The sequence below is a fragment of the Dermacentor silvarum genome, chromosome 3 (assembly GCF_013339745.2).
Source record: "Dermacentor silvarum isolate Dsil-2018 chromosome 3, BIME_Dsil_1.4, whole genome shotgun sequence".
Lineage (NCBI taxonomy): Eukaryota > Metazoa > Arthropoda > Arachnida > Ixodida > Ixodidae > Dermacentor > Dermacentor silvarum.
This window is the reverse complement of record NC_051156.1, coordinates 106539791-106556233: the sequence shown is the minus strand read 5'-3', so window position 1 is coordinate 106556233 and position 16443 is coordinate 106539791. Positions and strand designations below refer to the sequence as shown.

General features: G+C 48.9%; 1 protein-coding gene across 1 annotated transcript in view; it reads right to left on the bottom strand.

Annotated features, from left to right (window-relative positions):
* Positions 1 to 476: 476 nt before the first annotated feature.
* The window catches only part of LOC119445663 (mucin-19-like), a 47450-nt gene continuing 31483 nt past the window's right edge, over positions 477 to 16443 (bottom strand). The window contains exon 4 of the mRNA XM_037709936.2: positions 477 to 3224. Within this exon, the coding sequence (XP_037565864.1) occupies positions 732 to 3224 (2493 nt within the window). The 3' untranslated portion in view covers positions 477 to 731. The remainder of the gene's footprint in view (positions 3225 to 16443) is intronic.

Genomic DNA, 16443 nt, shown 5'->3' with positions numbered 1-16443 from the left:
AAGGCACTACCGCGTTTTACATGACGTCTGACGTGGGGAATGCGGTAGCAACCTCGAAATATTTTTTTTCTTGAAATGCTTGCCGCCAATAAATAACTTGTCCATGTGTTTCGAGTGGGTGATTCAATCCTTTTTATGAAGAAACTTAGCATGACTGACTTTACAATATTTAATTACTTTGTAATTATGACTCATCATAAAAAGCACGAAGAGTGATATTCTACCACCTTGGTTTGCTTTCACTGGAGTCTCAAGGAGCCTGGCATAAAATTATGCATATTTCAGGCATGCATCGACAGTCGATCATGATTCGTGACTGGAAGGGATATTTCGTAAGGACTTTACCAAGGCTCTATAAATTTCTTTTCAATCGTCTCGATGATTTTTTGGTAGTTATGGCGTTGCTTTTGGCATGCGCACGACCAAATAAAAATTATGTAAAATAAAAAATGTCATCACAAAATACACACGGGAACTTATATATAAACGTGCATTTATTGTTCGTGGAAGCTATATTTGTGCCTGTTCAAATTGTCTAGTTGAAATGATAAAGTTGACATTTGTGCCATGGGCTTCTTCTAAAAGATCTGTTTGGTTGTAAAACGAATGAGGGTATATAGGATAATTTCTCCGACTGGAAGGTTCACTGAATACACAAAGCTTCGCTGTAAGCTTTATTCTGTCTTTGTTTCCATGTAAGTTGCGAGAATGCGTTATGCATTGAGACTGCGTCAACGCCTCCTACCAAGGAAATTGCTAATGAATCTCCTTGGCATTAAGGAATCACCGCTCATTGGGGCACTGATAGGTGCGCGGGGAGTTTCAACCTTTAATGATGAGTCTGATGATTTTTTGTCTGCTTGGTCGCTTTCCATACGCGTTTCGCGGTGCTCAGAAGCTGGTGATGTTGTGCCTGGTTGCGAGCCTCCGTTCGTGCTTGTCCGTGTTAATGTTCGGCCTTCCTTAGCACGTGCTAGAGCACTCGCAGCGCTTGCAATTCCCCCAAATAAGCGTCGTGCGGGTAAGCCTAGACTCGGGGTATGAGGTGCTCCGGCTCGTAAAGGGGAAACCGGCGTCGCGTGTCCCGGTGCGGTTTGTGGTGGTCTCGGCGCTTTATCTATCATGGCTGAACCAGAGGGCCCCGAAATTGGAGGCGTCGCAGTCGTCGGCCCTCCGCGTATCCCAGAGGGCAAACCAGACCCTTCCGTTTTCTCTGAGGGCGTCTCTGATACTCTGCGTGCTTCATTTTCGATCGAACGTGGAACTGTTGGTGGATGTCCAGTGAATTCGACGACAGGTGCTAGCGAAGTCCCGCCGGCTGCTACAGACGGTGAAGATGCTCCTGCAGTCGTTACCGTTGCCATTGCCCCACTCGTGCTAACTGCGGGCGAATTCAGACTGACTGGAGCAACACCGGATCCAGACTTCTCATCTTGCGGTTTCTTTCCAGCACCATCTAACGTTATTTTTGTCGGCAGTGTTGATATCACTTCAGGCGACAGTCCCCCTCGGGACGCCTCTAAGGCCATGCTTGTGCTATGGCTGCTCGGTGGCGTCATTGGTGCGCCAGTTGGTAGAGCTTCTCTAAACTTCTCATTTGCTCCCATTGCTTTATCAACTGCTCTAGGGACCGATTCATGAATTACCCCCGCGATTCCCCCATTTCTTACAACTGCGGAAGAATTAGGACTTTCTAGTGCAACACTAGGTCTCGAATCCTTGCCTTGCGATGTCTTCAGTGCGCTATCTAAGCCGGTTGTTGACGTGAGTACTGGCATTAGTCCAGGTGACTCCAATCCTCCAGGTGTATCTGAGGCCGACGTTCTGTTGTTGTTCTCCATTGCATTCATTGGTGAGACTGGTAGACTTCCAGTAATGTTTACAGCCTTTCCTCCCAACGTTTCTCCAACTGCCCCAGACACAGATCTGTTGACTACTGCTACACTTCCCGCATTTGTTCCACCTGCAGTAGAGCTCGGACGTTCAGGAGCAGCACCAGGTTCATGCTTTTTACTTTTCCATCTATTTAGAGCACTATTTACCGCTAATCTTGACCGAAACCTTGATATTCCTCCAAGAAATCCCGATTCTCGGGTTGTTTCTGGAACCATGTGTTCATTACCACTGCCTTGTGGCGTGATTGGTGCAACCTTTGATGGTCCACCTCCTAAGTTCATATTTAGTCTCGGCGTTCCACCTACTGTTCCAGACACACCTTCGTTTGTGACCGCGGCGCTTCCAGTGCTTATCCCAGCTGCGAGAATGCTCGCATTCTCTGCGGGAAGACCTATTCCCGATTTCTTGTCGTGCGATGTGTTTAGTATGCCACCTAATCCTGTTGTTGATATAAGTCCTGACAATATTCCAGATGACTCCGGCACTCGCGGTGTCTCTGAGGCAGGTCCTTCGTTGTTGCTTCCCGGTGCCATCAGTGGAGGAACCGTTGGTGGACCTCCATCAGTGCTGACGGCATTTGGTCGTGACGTTGCTACCACTATTGCAGGCACTGCTTCCTTAAAACCCGCTGCACTTACCAAGTTTATTCCACCTACGGGGGAGCTCGGACTCCCCGAAGTAACGCCTGATACTGAATTTTTGCCTCGCAGTGTCGTTATCGCCCTGCGTAAGGATAATGTTGACGCGAGTCCTGGCATTGACCCAAAAAGTTTCGATCGTTGGGACGTCCCCGAGGCCAGGCTTGCGTTGTTGCTGCCCTCTGCCAGCAGTGGTGGGACAGCTGGTGGACCAGCACCGATATCGACAACACTTGCTGTATTGCTGCCACCAGGTGTCACTCCACCTAATGTCTGATCAGGGGCGTTGGAGGGTGCTTTACCGGACGCGGAGGGCCGGGTCCGAGGTGGTGCTCTGAGATTAAGTGGAAACGCTTGCGTCCAGATATTTTTAAGTGTGGAGCTTACAGCTTTGACCACGGGAGCCGACCCGACACCTGCGGATGGTGAGCTGGGGGAGAGGCCACTTGCAGGCTCTGACGTTCCCCCGGTGGCGTCCTTCGAACCACCGCCAACCAGAGAAGGGCTAATGGTCACGATGGGTCCAAACTGTGCATCCGGTCCAGGGACGGTTTTTCTGAAGGAACCAGAGGCGAACTTGTCGATGGATGTGATTACTCTATTGAAAATTCCCTTGGGTTTTTGGTCCTCAGATTCAAAAGGGACGCAGCCTCCGTTCTTGCAGACTCCGCGCCGGCGTAGCAGCAGCGTCTGCACAAAGAAGCATGAATAACTTTATCCTTGCACTGCTTTGACGCGTTTCGATCGGCATAATTGCAGCGACCAATGAAGCTGGCTGCTTGGTCTACACAGAAATGTACAACACCGAAAATGAAAGCATCGGATCACTGGCTTTTGGTACATGGTACGTAACATATTCATTAAACATTAAGCCGGTGCTAGAGGACTACGGTGAGGAGTATCAGTGTTTAAATTGAAGCTATCAGTGCGCATTGGTCGCATTCGTCATTCCCTACTCGTACACGCGATTTGGCGCGTGATGTGGATGCCTACAAGGCGACACTGACACAGGAGGTGCCGCCCACGCGCCAAAGTTGCAGTCAGTGGAATCAACTACTTTGCCGTTCTGGCGAGTGCTGTGCTCGCATTCACCGAGCACAAGCACAAGCTGAGATGCCAGGACAGCCGACTGGACTACAGCGCTTCGACAGTACTGCGTGAAAACTCTGGTTTACAAAGCTAAAAGCTGTGTGAACGTGCCGATAGTTACGCTGTTGTATGTTCCAGAGGACAAGCAAGCAATGGAGCCCCCTCCTAGCACTGTTCATGATGGGAACAGCGAGACGGGACTACTACACATTATAAGGGGGTGATGACACACAGCGCTGTGTGTTGTCTGTTGTTTTCTGGGACTTGGTGATGTTTCGCTCTCTATTCAAGACCAGTTGACTAGTTCCTTGCCCTGAGCCTGAGGCTGTTTACTTTAGCATGTTGGCCACCCCGTACTGAGTGTTAAGTAATAGAAAAAGTGAATTACTTATCAGGGCCATTATTTAGCTATCAATGCCTTTCGCCTTTTCCTCCCCATGGCATGCCTACGTGATTGGGCAGCCTGTTGCTCCCTGCGCTGCATGGAAAAAGCAAGAAAAAAAATTCACCAGCCCTTCCCCTGTCGCCGTGATCTCTCTGGAGATGAAATCGGCGCCGGTTGGTCTGAGGGAAAGGGAAAGGTTGGCGCTATCTTCAGCGCCACGGGGAGGGTCTCTGGCTTCTATCTCCTTTCTGAACTTCTGCGCCGGTAAGGGCTGTGCCACAATCACCATATATGAGAGCTTCTACCGACGCGCGAGAAGCTGGGGGAGGGGGGGGGGGGGGGGGGAAGGGAGGCGACGTTTAGCTGCGCACCAAGTGCCTATTTATATCGCCCGGCAGTCACCAACGCCGCACGCATCCGAACGCCAAAACGCCGACGGCGTCGACAACAGTTTCGTGTTGCCGGTGCTGCTGCAGCGTTTATACAGATAAAGCATATCATTACTCCATATAGCTCTCTACAAATTTGCTATCGCCACCCTTTCAGGTGAACTGCACAACTTTTTCTGCTCGTAGGCGGCGGCACCGCCCTGACAAGAGCGCGGGTCACGGAGGAGTGTTAGATATATAAGGCGCGTCACACCAGCCCTTCCCCTGGCGAGAAAATGGGGATAAGTGAAGCTTGTCGTGTGTGTATGTGACCTTCGTGGTGATTTTCTTTTTCTTTCTCTCTCTCTGTCTTTCTTTCCCTCTCTCCTTATTTATTTCAATCTCTCTTTCTTTTTCTTCCCTGGTATGTGCCATTGAGCTTGAACCCTTTCCGCACAATTGCCAGGATCGGCCCAGTTTTCAGCGTGACACCGCCGCCACCGCCACCACCACCAACGCCGACACTTTGGAGCCTATAAAGCTTCGCTTAAAAATCACCAGGACGTTATGTTCTTGTTAGTCGCTGAACGGCATTGATATTGCACTCAATGACGTCTGGAGTTGCTTTGACCGTTTTAAACGAAGATTTATAGGTTCACAAGTGGCGGCGGCAGCGGTGTCACACTGAAAAATGGGCCGATCCTAGCGACAGTGAAGAAATCCAAGCTCAATGGCACATACCAGGAACAAAAAAGAATGAGAGAGAGAGAACATAAGAAAGAGAGAAAGAGAGAGAAAGGAAGAAAGAGAGAGAAAGGAAGAAAGAGAGAAAGAAATAAGGAGAGAAAGAGAGAAAGAGAGAGGGAGAGAGAAAAAGGAAGAAATTCACCACGATTCGAAGGTCAATTCACACAACAAGGTTCGCTTATCCCCATTTTCTCGACACGGGAAGGGCTGGTGAATTTTTCCCTTTACACTTAAACTGTAGCGGAAAGTGTTGGAAGGGTGAGGCGGCTCTCTAAGATCTGAAGTACGCACCTATTGGTTTTATCCATTGGGCACTGATTCACAGGTATAGAAGTACGCTGCAATAAGTTTATAAAAGTGAAAAGAACTAACTGTGACCTTCTTCGCAGAATCGCTGCTTGAACCTAAGTTGTTCTGACAGTCAAACAAAAGGATGAGTGTAATGCTCTGGTGCGTATCTGCTTCGAGTAATCAGTCCCATAAATATTGTTCGTCAGGGACAGGCTAAGTCATGACAAGCTTTTTCGATTTCATGAAGATAGCCAGGTGGATTCAGCTTTACTAAGTGGGATCAAAACTCAAATATATGCTTCAAGCATGGCACCGAAGTGCCTTACGCTTTTCTTCACGCGAAGTTCTTTTTAATTGACATGTCATTTCTGCACTACTGCCGAAGAGATGTTGCAAAACGCAGTAAGAACTCCTCTCAGAGTTAGAAAATAGCAATGTGAAAGTACAGTAAAAACGCTGCTCTTTAACTCCTCCACTTTGATACAATAATAATTGTGTTATAGTTGTATCAGTTCTTCGTCCCCGCTTTGCGTAAATGTCCCCGTGTGATGTTAAAAAAAGATGCGGCGAGGAATCCGAAATATTTTTCTACGCGTCGCATGCCCATGCAAAAGAGCTGTAGCTAGAGAGACACCATCTCACGGAATGTCTAGTTCTACGCCCTTGTTTGCAGTTGGGGAAGATTGCATTTTGTCTTGTCATTAGGGTCGGAAGGATTGCCTCAGCCAGGGCACCAAGGCAAGGGTCTAATATGTGCTGCATAACGGCTGGTTCCTCAAAGTCAGCTTTGCTGAAATACAGTTGTCTTATGCATTGAAACACACGCAGTGTATTGCAGTGAAGCGTATTGAAAGTGGAACGGGGCCCCTGTCACGAGACGTAGTGCCTGTTTCGTAGTTATACACGCGCACAGTCACACTGACAGCACTGAGACGCCACATTAGTGTACGGGCAGGCCTTCAGAGCTTTTTCTGACGTGGCTGTGGCAACTTGAGCCCTTTTTTTGCCCACCTTGCACGCCCTGTATATGAAGCCGTACCGGGACATAGTATGCGTTCCTCAATTACCGTATTTACTCGTGTAATGAACATACTTTTTTCACGAAAAATATACGCAAAGTTAGGGGGTGCGTTTATTATGCGGGGTAAATTTAAGTTTGAGAGATTTCTTTTGCCGCGGCCACCTTCAAAAAAGTCGCAGTTTTGCCCGAAAAGCGAACCATCGATTGCAATAGCAAAGGCGTAGACAGCTATACGATGTAAGGATCGGCCGTACGATCGCCCGTACAAAGTTGCAAATTAATTTAACCGGCATGGTGTCGGCGCGTACTGGCAAACATGAACACATCGCATTCGATGACCACGGATCATCATCATCATCATCATCATCATCATCATCATCATCATCATCATCATCATCATCATCAGCCTATCTTTTATGTCCACTGCAGGACGAAGGACGATCTCCAATTACCCCTGTCTTGCGCTAGCGTATTCCAACTTGCGCCTGCAAATTTCCTAACTTCATCATCCGATCTGGTTTTCTGCCGACCTCGACTGCGCTTCCCTCCTCTTACAGCGGATACTCGCTGTCAAAACGCTGGCGTGAGGGAGCGTGGCTGCAACAGCGAGCGAAGTGACCTTAACGTCGTGCCGTGTATCGCTTCAACGCAAACTGAGTGGCGAGAAGGGAGCACGCACAAAGGTATAAGCCGCTGTCGTACCTAAACTCAGTCCCCGACGCAGATCGCTTTCAAGATAGTGCGTGCGCGGCCACGCAATGCACAGTTCATGCGCGCGACCGAATACGGCGCGTTTCCTCGCCTCTTTCCTCCCTGGAACGCGGGAGATAGAGCCGCGATCGTTGGCGCTGACGGCAATAATGCGCCTGGAATGTCCATATGATTGCTATCGCAAAAAAAGAAAGAGACACACGGTACGATTCGGCGTCCGATGTAATCGTACCCGCCGGACGCCATATCGGACAGCGAATCGTACCGTGTCTCTCCTACTTCACGGCAGCAAGTTCAGGGTGCGTTTATTTCGCGGTGAAAAAAAATCCAAATTTTGACGACTAAAGTTGGGGGTGCCTTCATTATGCGAGTGCGTTCACTACACGAGTAAATACGGTATACACGTGCACCCGGGCCGTCTCTGGCCACAATATGAGCACCGAGCTGTCGCGCCTCGCGTATTAGGAGCGTCGAAGGTACCTCCATTTAGCGACGAGTTGAGTGAGTAACTCCGTTAACAACTCTGAGAATTCCGTAAAATCTACGACGGGCTTTCGCACCCATAATATTGAAAGCTGCTGGCAGAAAATGAAACACCGTCTTGTGTGAAATGATCAGAAATTTCCAGAAGCGGCTACCGCAGTCACATTTCACATGGATCTGCTGGCTTTCGATTAATGATCGTAAACGATGCCGTGTCGCGTACTAACAGCTTGCCGAAGCCAGTTCACGGAGGTGCCCCATATGAAGACATGTTAAGTGTCATCACTGCCTATTCAAAAGAAGAAGGTGAACCGAGGGGCTCGATTTTGTTAATGATAAGCACATAAAGCCAACAGACAATGAAGCCAAGGAAGCATCGGGGAAATTAGGTGTGGTTGAAATTCGAATGCAGGAAATAATGAAGAAAAGGGCAATGAAAGTGGACGAAAATGATAACTTGTCCCCGGTGGGAGCCGAACCCGCAACCTCCGCATTACGCGTGCGTTGCACTACTAATTGTGCCACGGCGACGGACGGTCAATTCGACCACTAACTTGGGTATTTATGTTTACTCGATCAAGCCCTATGTGTGTTAGCCAGCGCCACTCAGAACCATGGTGGGCGGATGTGGAACATCCTCTTTCGCCCGATGGCGTCACGTAACACGTGATCTTGGGAGCGCAGGCACGTGGCTATCAAACCCTCGCATGTTACCTAAAGACATCTAGGCTGCCAGATTCGAGATCTTCGCAATGAATAAACCAAAGAAGAAGGGGAACCGAGGGGCTCAAATTTTGTTAATCATAACCACATAAAGCCAACAGACAATGAAGCCAAGGAAGCATCGGGGAAATTAGGTGTGGTTGAAATTCGAATGTAGGAAATAATGAAGAAAAGGGCAATGAAAGTGGACGAAAAGATAACTTGTCCCCGGTGGGAGCCGAACCCGCAACCTCCGCATTACGCGTGCGTTGCACTACCAATTGTGCCACGGCGACGGCGGTCAATTCGACCACTAACTTGGGTATTTATGTTTACTCGATCAAGCCCTATGTGTGTTAGCCAGCGCCACTCAGAACCATGGTGGGCGGATGTGGAACATCCTCTTTCGCCCGATGGCGTCACGTAACACGTGATTTTGGGAGCGCAGGCACGTGGCTATCAAACCCTCGCATGTTACCTAAATACATCTAGGCTGCCAGATTCGAGATCTTCGCAATGAATAAACCAAAGAAGAAGGGGAACCGAGGGGCTCAAATTTTGTTAATCATAACCACATAAAACCAACAGACAATGAAGCCAAGGAAGCATCGGGGAAATTAGGTGTGGTTGAAATTCGAATGCAGGAAATAATGAAGAAAAGGGAAATGAAAGTGGACTAAATGATAACTTGTCGCCGGTGGGAGCCGAACCCGCAACCTCCGCATGGCACTACCAATTGCGCTACGGCGGCGGCCATCAATTCGTCCACTAACTTGGGTATTTTTGTTTACTTAGATCACTGCCTATATTGTGTGTGTGTTTTTTTTTACAACGGCTGATTTCGGGGAACACGCCAGCGGTGTTCGTGCCATGCTCTCTGACCGCGATTACTCTATCTTTGCGCTCTTTAAAGGAGCATGGCCATGGCCCCAAACCAAGTGGCTTAAATCGCAACAGCAACGTCCAAAACAGCTCTGAATGACTGTCAGTACAGTTGGATGTCTAGGCGCTCGTACTGTGACCGGAGACAGCGCCTGCGTGCGTGTATAATTAAGCAATACGTACTACGTCCCACGACAGTGGCCACTTTCCGTCCATGGTACCATTCACTCCAATATTTTGCGTAAGCTTAGTCGCAAAACACTAATGTATAGCGGCAAAGCTGACTGGTCAGCTTTGCCGCCATAACTGGTCATTATGCAACAGAACTGGTCAGTATGCAACGCACATTACACCCTTGCCAGCACCAATACATTAAAGATGGGCTTTCTTTTCAGTTGCTCTATATGTACTGGTGTAGGAAAGAAAGTGTAGCGTTCTGTGTCAGCGCTTATACAACTGCGCGATTCACAGATTTCGGAAAGCTTCTCCGCCTTTGTGTGAGTGTTCATTGACAAAAAAATGAGCAGCAATTATTCCTAACGTTTTCATTTATTGTTTCATTATATTCATCTTGAGTAGCGAGCCAACAATTTCGCTATGCTGTACTGTACATCTCCAGCTCTCACTAGAGCAAGAAGAGCGAGGCTCCCCTGTTTAGCTTTGCACGCAATATCGCAATTACTTTACACGGTCTACACACTACAAAAGAACAGGTTGCAACTTACATTGCTCCAAACAGCACTCCAAAGGTGTGACGTTCAGTTGCCTTTCTAAAATAACTACCGGTCATCCTATTTTGTTCTGCGTTGCAGCCCGTGCTAACGAAACGAGGCCCCGAGGCCCCGATGAGATATTGTCTAGTGGATCCCATCGTATGTTGGTTAGTATCATAAACAACGAGGAGGCAGATCTTCTTGCCTCGACTCCTGTTCATGGTGACTTGACCCCTGATACTTGGGGATACCTTGACAATGTTAGACTTCTTATCTCGCAAATCGGACCGTATCCTATTATCGTGCTACTGCTGGATGACATGCTCCTGAAAATCGCAGCCGCTGGTCTGTCCCCCCTTGATACATAAACTTTCACATTGAAACTGCGCTTCGCTTACTTGCCGGTCACTAAACGGCCGTACCGGCAGGGGTGAATACCTTCAACGTATTCAGCCCGCGGCATCCTACTAAACATTTACTCACCTCACTGTAGGCGGTGTTATTACTGGTAAGAGCAGTTATGGGCTAATGAAATCAGATGCACATTTTCATTCTTTCGCTTGTCCGGTCGCAATCAGCCGTTTTAAGCATACGATACGTGGTGATAACAGTTGCAGAGGTTAGGCGTACCTGTCCCGTAGCACTACTAACGCCTTGGCGGTTTAAGACACCAGGGTGTAATTCAGTTATCCCTGCATTGCCTTGTACGGCGTCTTTCCTGCATCGTAGTATGCTACGCAGTGAAGGATAAAACAGGGGGAGGCTGGGTGATTTTCAGGGATGTGCAAATCGATGTTCAGTAGCTGAAAGGAAGAAGGAAGGGCTATGGCACGGAGGGGTGTGTGAGGTAATGAGGAGCAGACCGGTAGCGTACGCGTGCTCTTCAAAAATGCCAGGCAGATCATGGCGTTTGAGATTGCGCGATGCACTGCGTGCGACCAGACCTCGGAGGCCATTTGCAGACGATGGTGAAGTCGCAGGTGCCCGTAAGGAAGCAGCGATTATTAGCTAGTAAATGGGCTGAACATGGCCTTTGTGTGTCTTTCTTGAAGTCTGCAGGAGTTCCCTGCGGGCTTTGGAATCCTGTCAGTATGAGCGGGTGACTGAGCACTTATAGACCCTTTTCACGGAGCACTTCACTCTAGAGGAACGAGATCGCGCTATCGGTGGCGTGCCGCACGTAGCATCAGCGAAAGCGAAGGAATACGAAACCATTACCGCTTCAGCCCTGCTACTGTGCGACCAGCTATCGAAAATACAACTGGGTGTTCGCTAACGCACTATGCTCAATCCGTGCTGCAAAATGTGGAACGGTAGAGAGAACACGTGTGCAGTCGTTGACTGCAAAACCCGTGACTGGCATATCATACGGAATGGAACGAATCTGTGCAGTCAAGTTCACAGACAGCTGCTACATAAGGACTGCTGGTGTGGCCGGCCTCTCGCGATGCAGGGCTTGCTTGAGGATAAAAATATTCACTCATCCGTCAGCGTTGTATCGCTAACCTCGAAAGAAAGGACTTGAGCCCCGCAACGTCGGCAAGACTGAATACTGATCGTTACACAGTGACAAAGGGAGTAGCGCCGTTTTCTGGCATAGTAAGTTTCTCTCTTCTCTACACACATCCACCCCAACTCACACGCAAGTTTACGCGCACTATATCGCCAACTTGTCAAGATAAGTGAATGGACGCTCACTTGAATCAATGCGCCGAAGCATTTGTGACGGTGGCTACACCAATTACGCACGAATGTTCCAAGCTCAACGTTTCCTGCTGGTCCACAGGGTGTAAGCGCGTGGCTAGCAATAATACGTGTTTGCTACAAGCTACTACAAAGTACAGGACATCTACGTTCCAAGCCCTGTGTGCAGCAAGAACAATATCTATGGCAACCAAGCACACCCGCAAGCGATTAGGCTGAAAATGAACAATGAGATAGGGAGTGCACCGAGAAACGTTACTGAGTCAGAAACATTACAAATCACTGCTTCGAACTGTTTGTCGAATGAATAGTAAAGTACACTGATCCTGTTTCAAATCATAAGAGGAACGTTCGGACAGCTTGGAATACATTTATAGCTCCGCTTTTAAGTACAAGCACCGTATACGCTGTGCGCGATGTTTGGACCAGGGGTAACTGCGCACCGAAAGAGCTTACATGTTCTTTGAAGCTGTGGCCAATGTTTCGGGTCGTCAACTTAGTCACCGTCTACGATATCCGCAGAAATAGAGGTTTGCTGAGTCCCACCGGGCGTCGTGCACATCCATTATAAACACGGAGGCAACGGAGGTAGCTGAGGCAAGCAATGGGCGCGTCACCACGAGATCAAACATGGCGGCGCCCACGGGATCGCCACGAAAAGGGTCTATTGGGGGGTATTCAAATGACGTCACATATGCCCTTTCTTGTAGTCCTATTCTCAGCTTCCACTGTGCTGCTGGAGATAAGCAGATTGAGATAACGAGCAGCTTTTCGCCATGCTGGCTGTATTACATTCTGGCAACCACGATGACGCAGCGCACACTCCCTATTGCCTGGCAATAAAAGGGCCACTGAAGTATAAGACATTGTTTTTTTAATCATGGCTGTCTACTTCTTGGTGCTGCATGTGCTCATCAGATAGCATTCTTTTCCAGCGTAAGCTGTATTGGGCTCATTCCAATATCCGTTTCGGTTGGCGATGGTGTCCGCCGCTGCCTCCTGCCGCCGATGTTCGGTGTTCGTAGCTACTATCTCCGGGAATGAAAAAAAAAGAAGATACTCAGTTCCTGACCCGGGCCGCTGCGCGGGAGTCAGCTACTCTGCCACTGAGCCATGTCAGCGCTTACTAGCAGTCATCGGCAAAATGCCTTATAAACGCGTCCTAGCACGCGAGGAGACACACGATGTGACGTAAACACCACGTAGCGCGGATACGTGCACATTTTGCATTGCAGTTGCATTATATTACACCAGGTAGAACGCCATGTAGCAGATCCATAGGTAGCAGTACAAGGCCGTTCAAGAAGGTTTGAGGAAGAAAAACAAGTTTAAGGAGATGTATAGAAGAATGCTAGAAAAATATGCCTTGTGTACCTGATTAAATCAAGCTGGCTAGGTAAATATATCACCGCCGCGTCTCAAAACAGACGCGAATGAATCATCATCATAATCAACAGCAACATACCATGCCACGCGTCAAGGAATATGGCATGTGTGCCACGTAGTCTGGATACCTGTGTTTACTCTTCAGTAAATGTTATGGCAGCTCCTTTCAAGGTACGAACCGCTGCTGAAGAAGTGAATCGTAGAGCTACGCGCGCGGCTGCAACATCGGGCTCAGCAGACAGCTGTGTAGAGAGCAGCACAAGTAGCGTCTCGCCGTCGACGTCAGGCGGACAGTTCAGATCATACTCGTGAAGACGACGCGAAAAGACTTCGCCACGAAGACGCTCTAGTGCGAGGTGCCGAAAATGGAGCTCCTTTGGAGCCGCTCCTCCAACTTACGCTGTGACTTCGCTGCGTGTGCCACGCATGCCTGTGACTTTTTTTTTTTTGTAGCGCATGCGCCTCTGGCCAGAATCAACTCCTCTGTGTTTTCTAAAACATTTATGCTGTACTGATGAATGCGCGACTATGCGTTTCTTTTCCAATTTTGAAAATCTAGTAAATCTAGAGTGATTACTGTGTGTTGAAGGTAATTTTACTGAGAGCAGCAGTAATCAGCTAGAAGCATGGCATGACGTGATGTAAGGGACTCGGAGCATGCATACCTGGGAGCGAGCCCACGATATTGCGGTTTCATGCCGAGCATCGTAACCCCTACCTCACAGACGTTTTGCGCAGCCAACAAATACCCAATTTGCGCACTGAGAAACGCTGAAGGTTTATCGTTCAGCTCGTCGCGTGCGCCATTCTCTTGAAGTTCTGAAAACTGGTGCAGCGCGCACGCAAAGCTATTTGTCTACGAGGTGTGTTCAAAAGGAAACCAAACTTTGGAAATAGCGCGCGAACCGACAGAAGGAGCGCTCTGCAGCTACTGAGCTCATGTAGCGGCATGTTTAAACACCAAGCTGCCATTTGCCGCGTTTCGCTCTGACCGTTATTTGGCGAGTTACAGCCGCTGAAGTCCGCACGTGCACAAGCAGTTTGTCGGATTAGTGACAAAGTGGCAATGAAAGAGCTTGAAGAACAACGTGTGTGAAATTTTCCTACAAACTTGGCAAAACTTTCAGAGCGACCTCAGTTGCTTAGCCAAGCATACGGAGAAAACTGTATGAGTCGCACGCAGGGCTATGAGTAGTTTGAGCGTTTTGAACACGGTATATCGCCGGTGACGATCCCAAGCCTAGACAACCTTCCACATCAACAGATTGATGACCATGTCGAAAGAGTTCGTGTTGTGGTTCGTGGAAATCGTCGTTTAACCGTTCGAGAACTTGCTGACGAGGTGAACATCAGCGTAGGATTATGCCATCCCATTGTGAGTGACGAACTTGAGATGCGTCGTGTCAGTGCAAAATTCGTGCCGCGTTTGTTGACTGACGATTAGAAACAGACCCGTGTTGAAATCAGCCAGGAACTGCTTGCCATTGCCAATAACTGAAAAAATCCTTAAACATCAGAATAGGCGATGAGACGTGGGTTTATGGCTATAATATTGAAACGAAGACGCAGTCGTCGCAGTGGGTGGGCGAATGGTCTGCTCGTCCAAGAAAAGCACACATGCGTCGGTAAAAGATCAAGGTGATGTAGGTTGTGTTTCTGGAGAGGAATGATCTCTAATCGAACATGATGACCGGTTTTCGGCGGGGTCGTTCTTTCACTGACAGCGTCAGGGACCTCGTTACGACAGTGGAACATGAAAAACGTCGACGCCGACTCGTTGCCGCTGTTTTCTTAGACATCAAAGGGGCCTACGACGACATCCTTCATGAAGCCATTCTCGATGCCCTAGATGACTTGGACATTTGGCGGCCGGCTCTACCTGTGGATTGTGAGCTACCTCAGCGGCCGTTTTGTTTACATGTCCACGGCTGACGGAGAGACTAATCGTCATGAGGTATGCCATGGAGTTCCTCAGGGAGGAGTTCTCAGCCCAACATTATTTAATGCGGCACTGGTTGGCCTGATGAGCGAACTTCCAGCTCACATCCCCATCAGTGCATATGCAGAGGACATCTGCATCTGGGCTTCTGGTACAACACGCCCACAACTACGTGCGAGATTACAATGTGCTGTGTCATCTACTTCAGGATACATAGGGCGTCAGAGTTTGCTCTTAGCTGCTGAAAAATGTGCGGTGGTTCCATTCACGCGCAAATCCGTCTGCCGCTACCCGATCTGCAATCTGCAGTTTTCTGTTATGCATGGAATTCCACGCCCTCATAAATGCCTGATAAACAGACTGCGATTAGGCGTCGCTTTCACGCGCAAATACTTGCACATCATTGGACGGAAAAGACACCTTGGACTGTTCAGCGTGTGGCGTTGTAGAGACTATAGGCCATGTGCTCGTGGTGTGCCCTGAGTATGCGCGCGAAAGACTGACACTGGCAGCTACATTGAGGCATTTATACAATAGACCACTGTTGGAGGACTTATTGCTAGGCGCATGACCACAGAGTTGGGAGACGATAGAGGCAATACGTGCTCTTTCATGTTTCTTAGGCGACACGGGCCTATACTCGCGCTTGTGATAACATTTATGCAATGTGTCCCTTCACCTCGCTCCTCCCATTATCATCCCCCATTATGACCCTTTTTCTTCCCCCCTTCCCTTACGTAGAGTAGCAGGCCAGATGCTCCATTTTCCGGCCGACCTCTCTACATTTTCCAATCAATAAACTACTACTTCTTCTTCTTTGACTGCAAAGGCATTGTTCATCAGGAATTTGTACCACGTGGTCAGATGGTAAACAAGGAAGTCTACCAAGGAATCCGCCTTTTGCATGTCCCCAGTGCGCATGCGCTGTACCCTAGCGGCGAGCGCCGGTGGTTCGTGTAGCAGACGACGCACGCGTATGCAAAAGCGCGTGCAAATTGCATGCAGCATAGTCGTCGAGGACGCGAGCTCTTTATTGTCGGCTCAGTGCCGGTCAACGACGCGGTATTTGCGCTGTGTTTCGGTAGAAACTTCAGCTGTTCACAGCGATATTCGGTTAACGTTCGGTACATCACAATATATGCCGCCACGACACCGATGTCGGTCAGAAGTCTACCTCACGTCTACCTCACGTCTAACTCACGCCGGCGCCAACGATCGGCCGGCTGTAGTTGGCATACTGTGCCATTGGGAGGCCTATATTATCATACTAGTATGACGAAGAAGCGACCGACGACACGACCGACGACAACAAGTGATCGTAGTGTGATAGGCTTTCGTGCCGACGACGCCGACAAAACTAGTGTGCTTATCGCCGTACGAGCGGCCACCGATTGAGAACATCGCACCGACAACGCGAATATCGCCGCAAATGCGCTTGTGTATGTATTTATTGACGCTCAGATTGTATCTAAACGTGCTCCCTAAGCT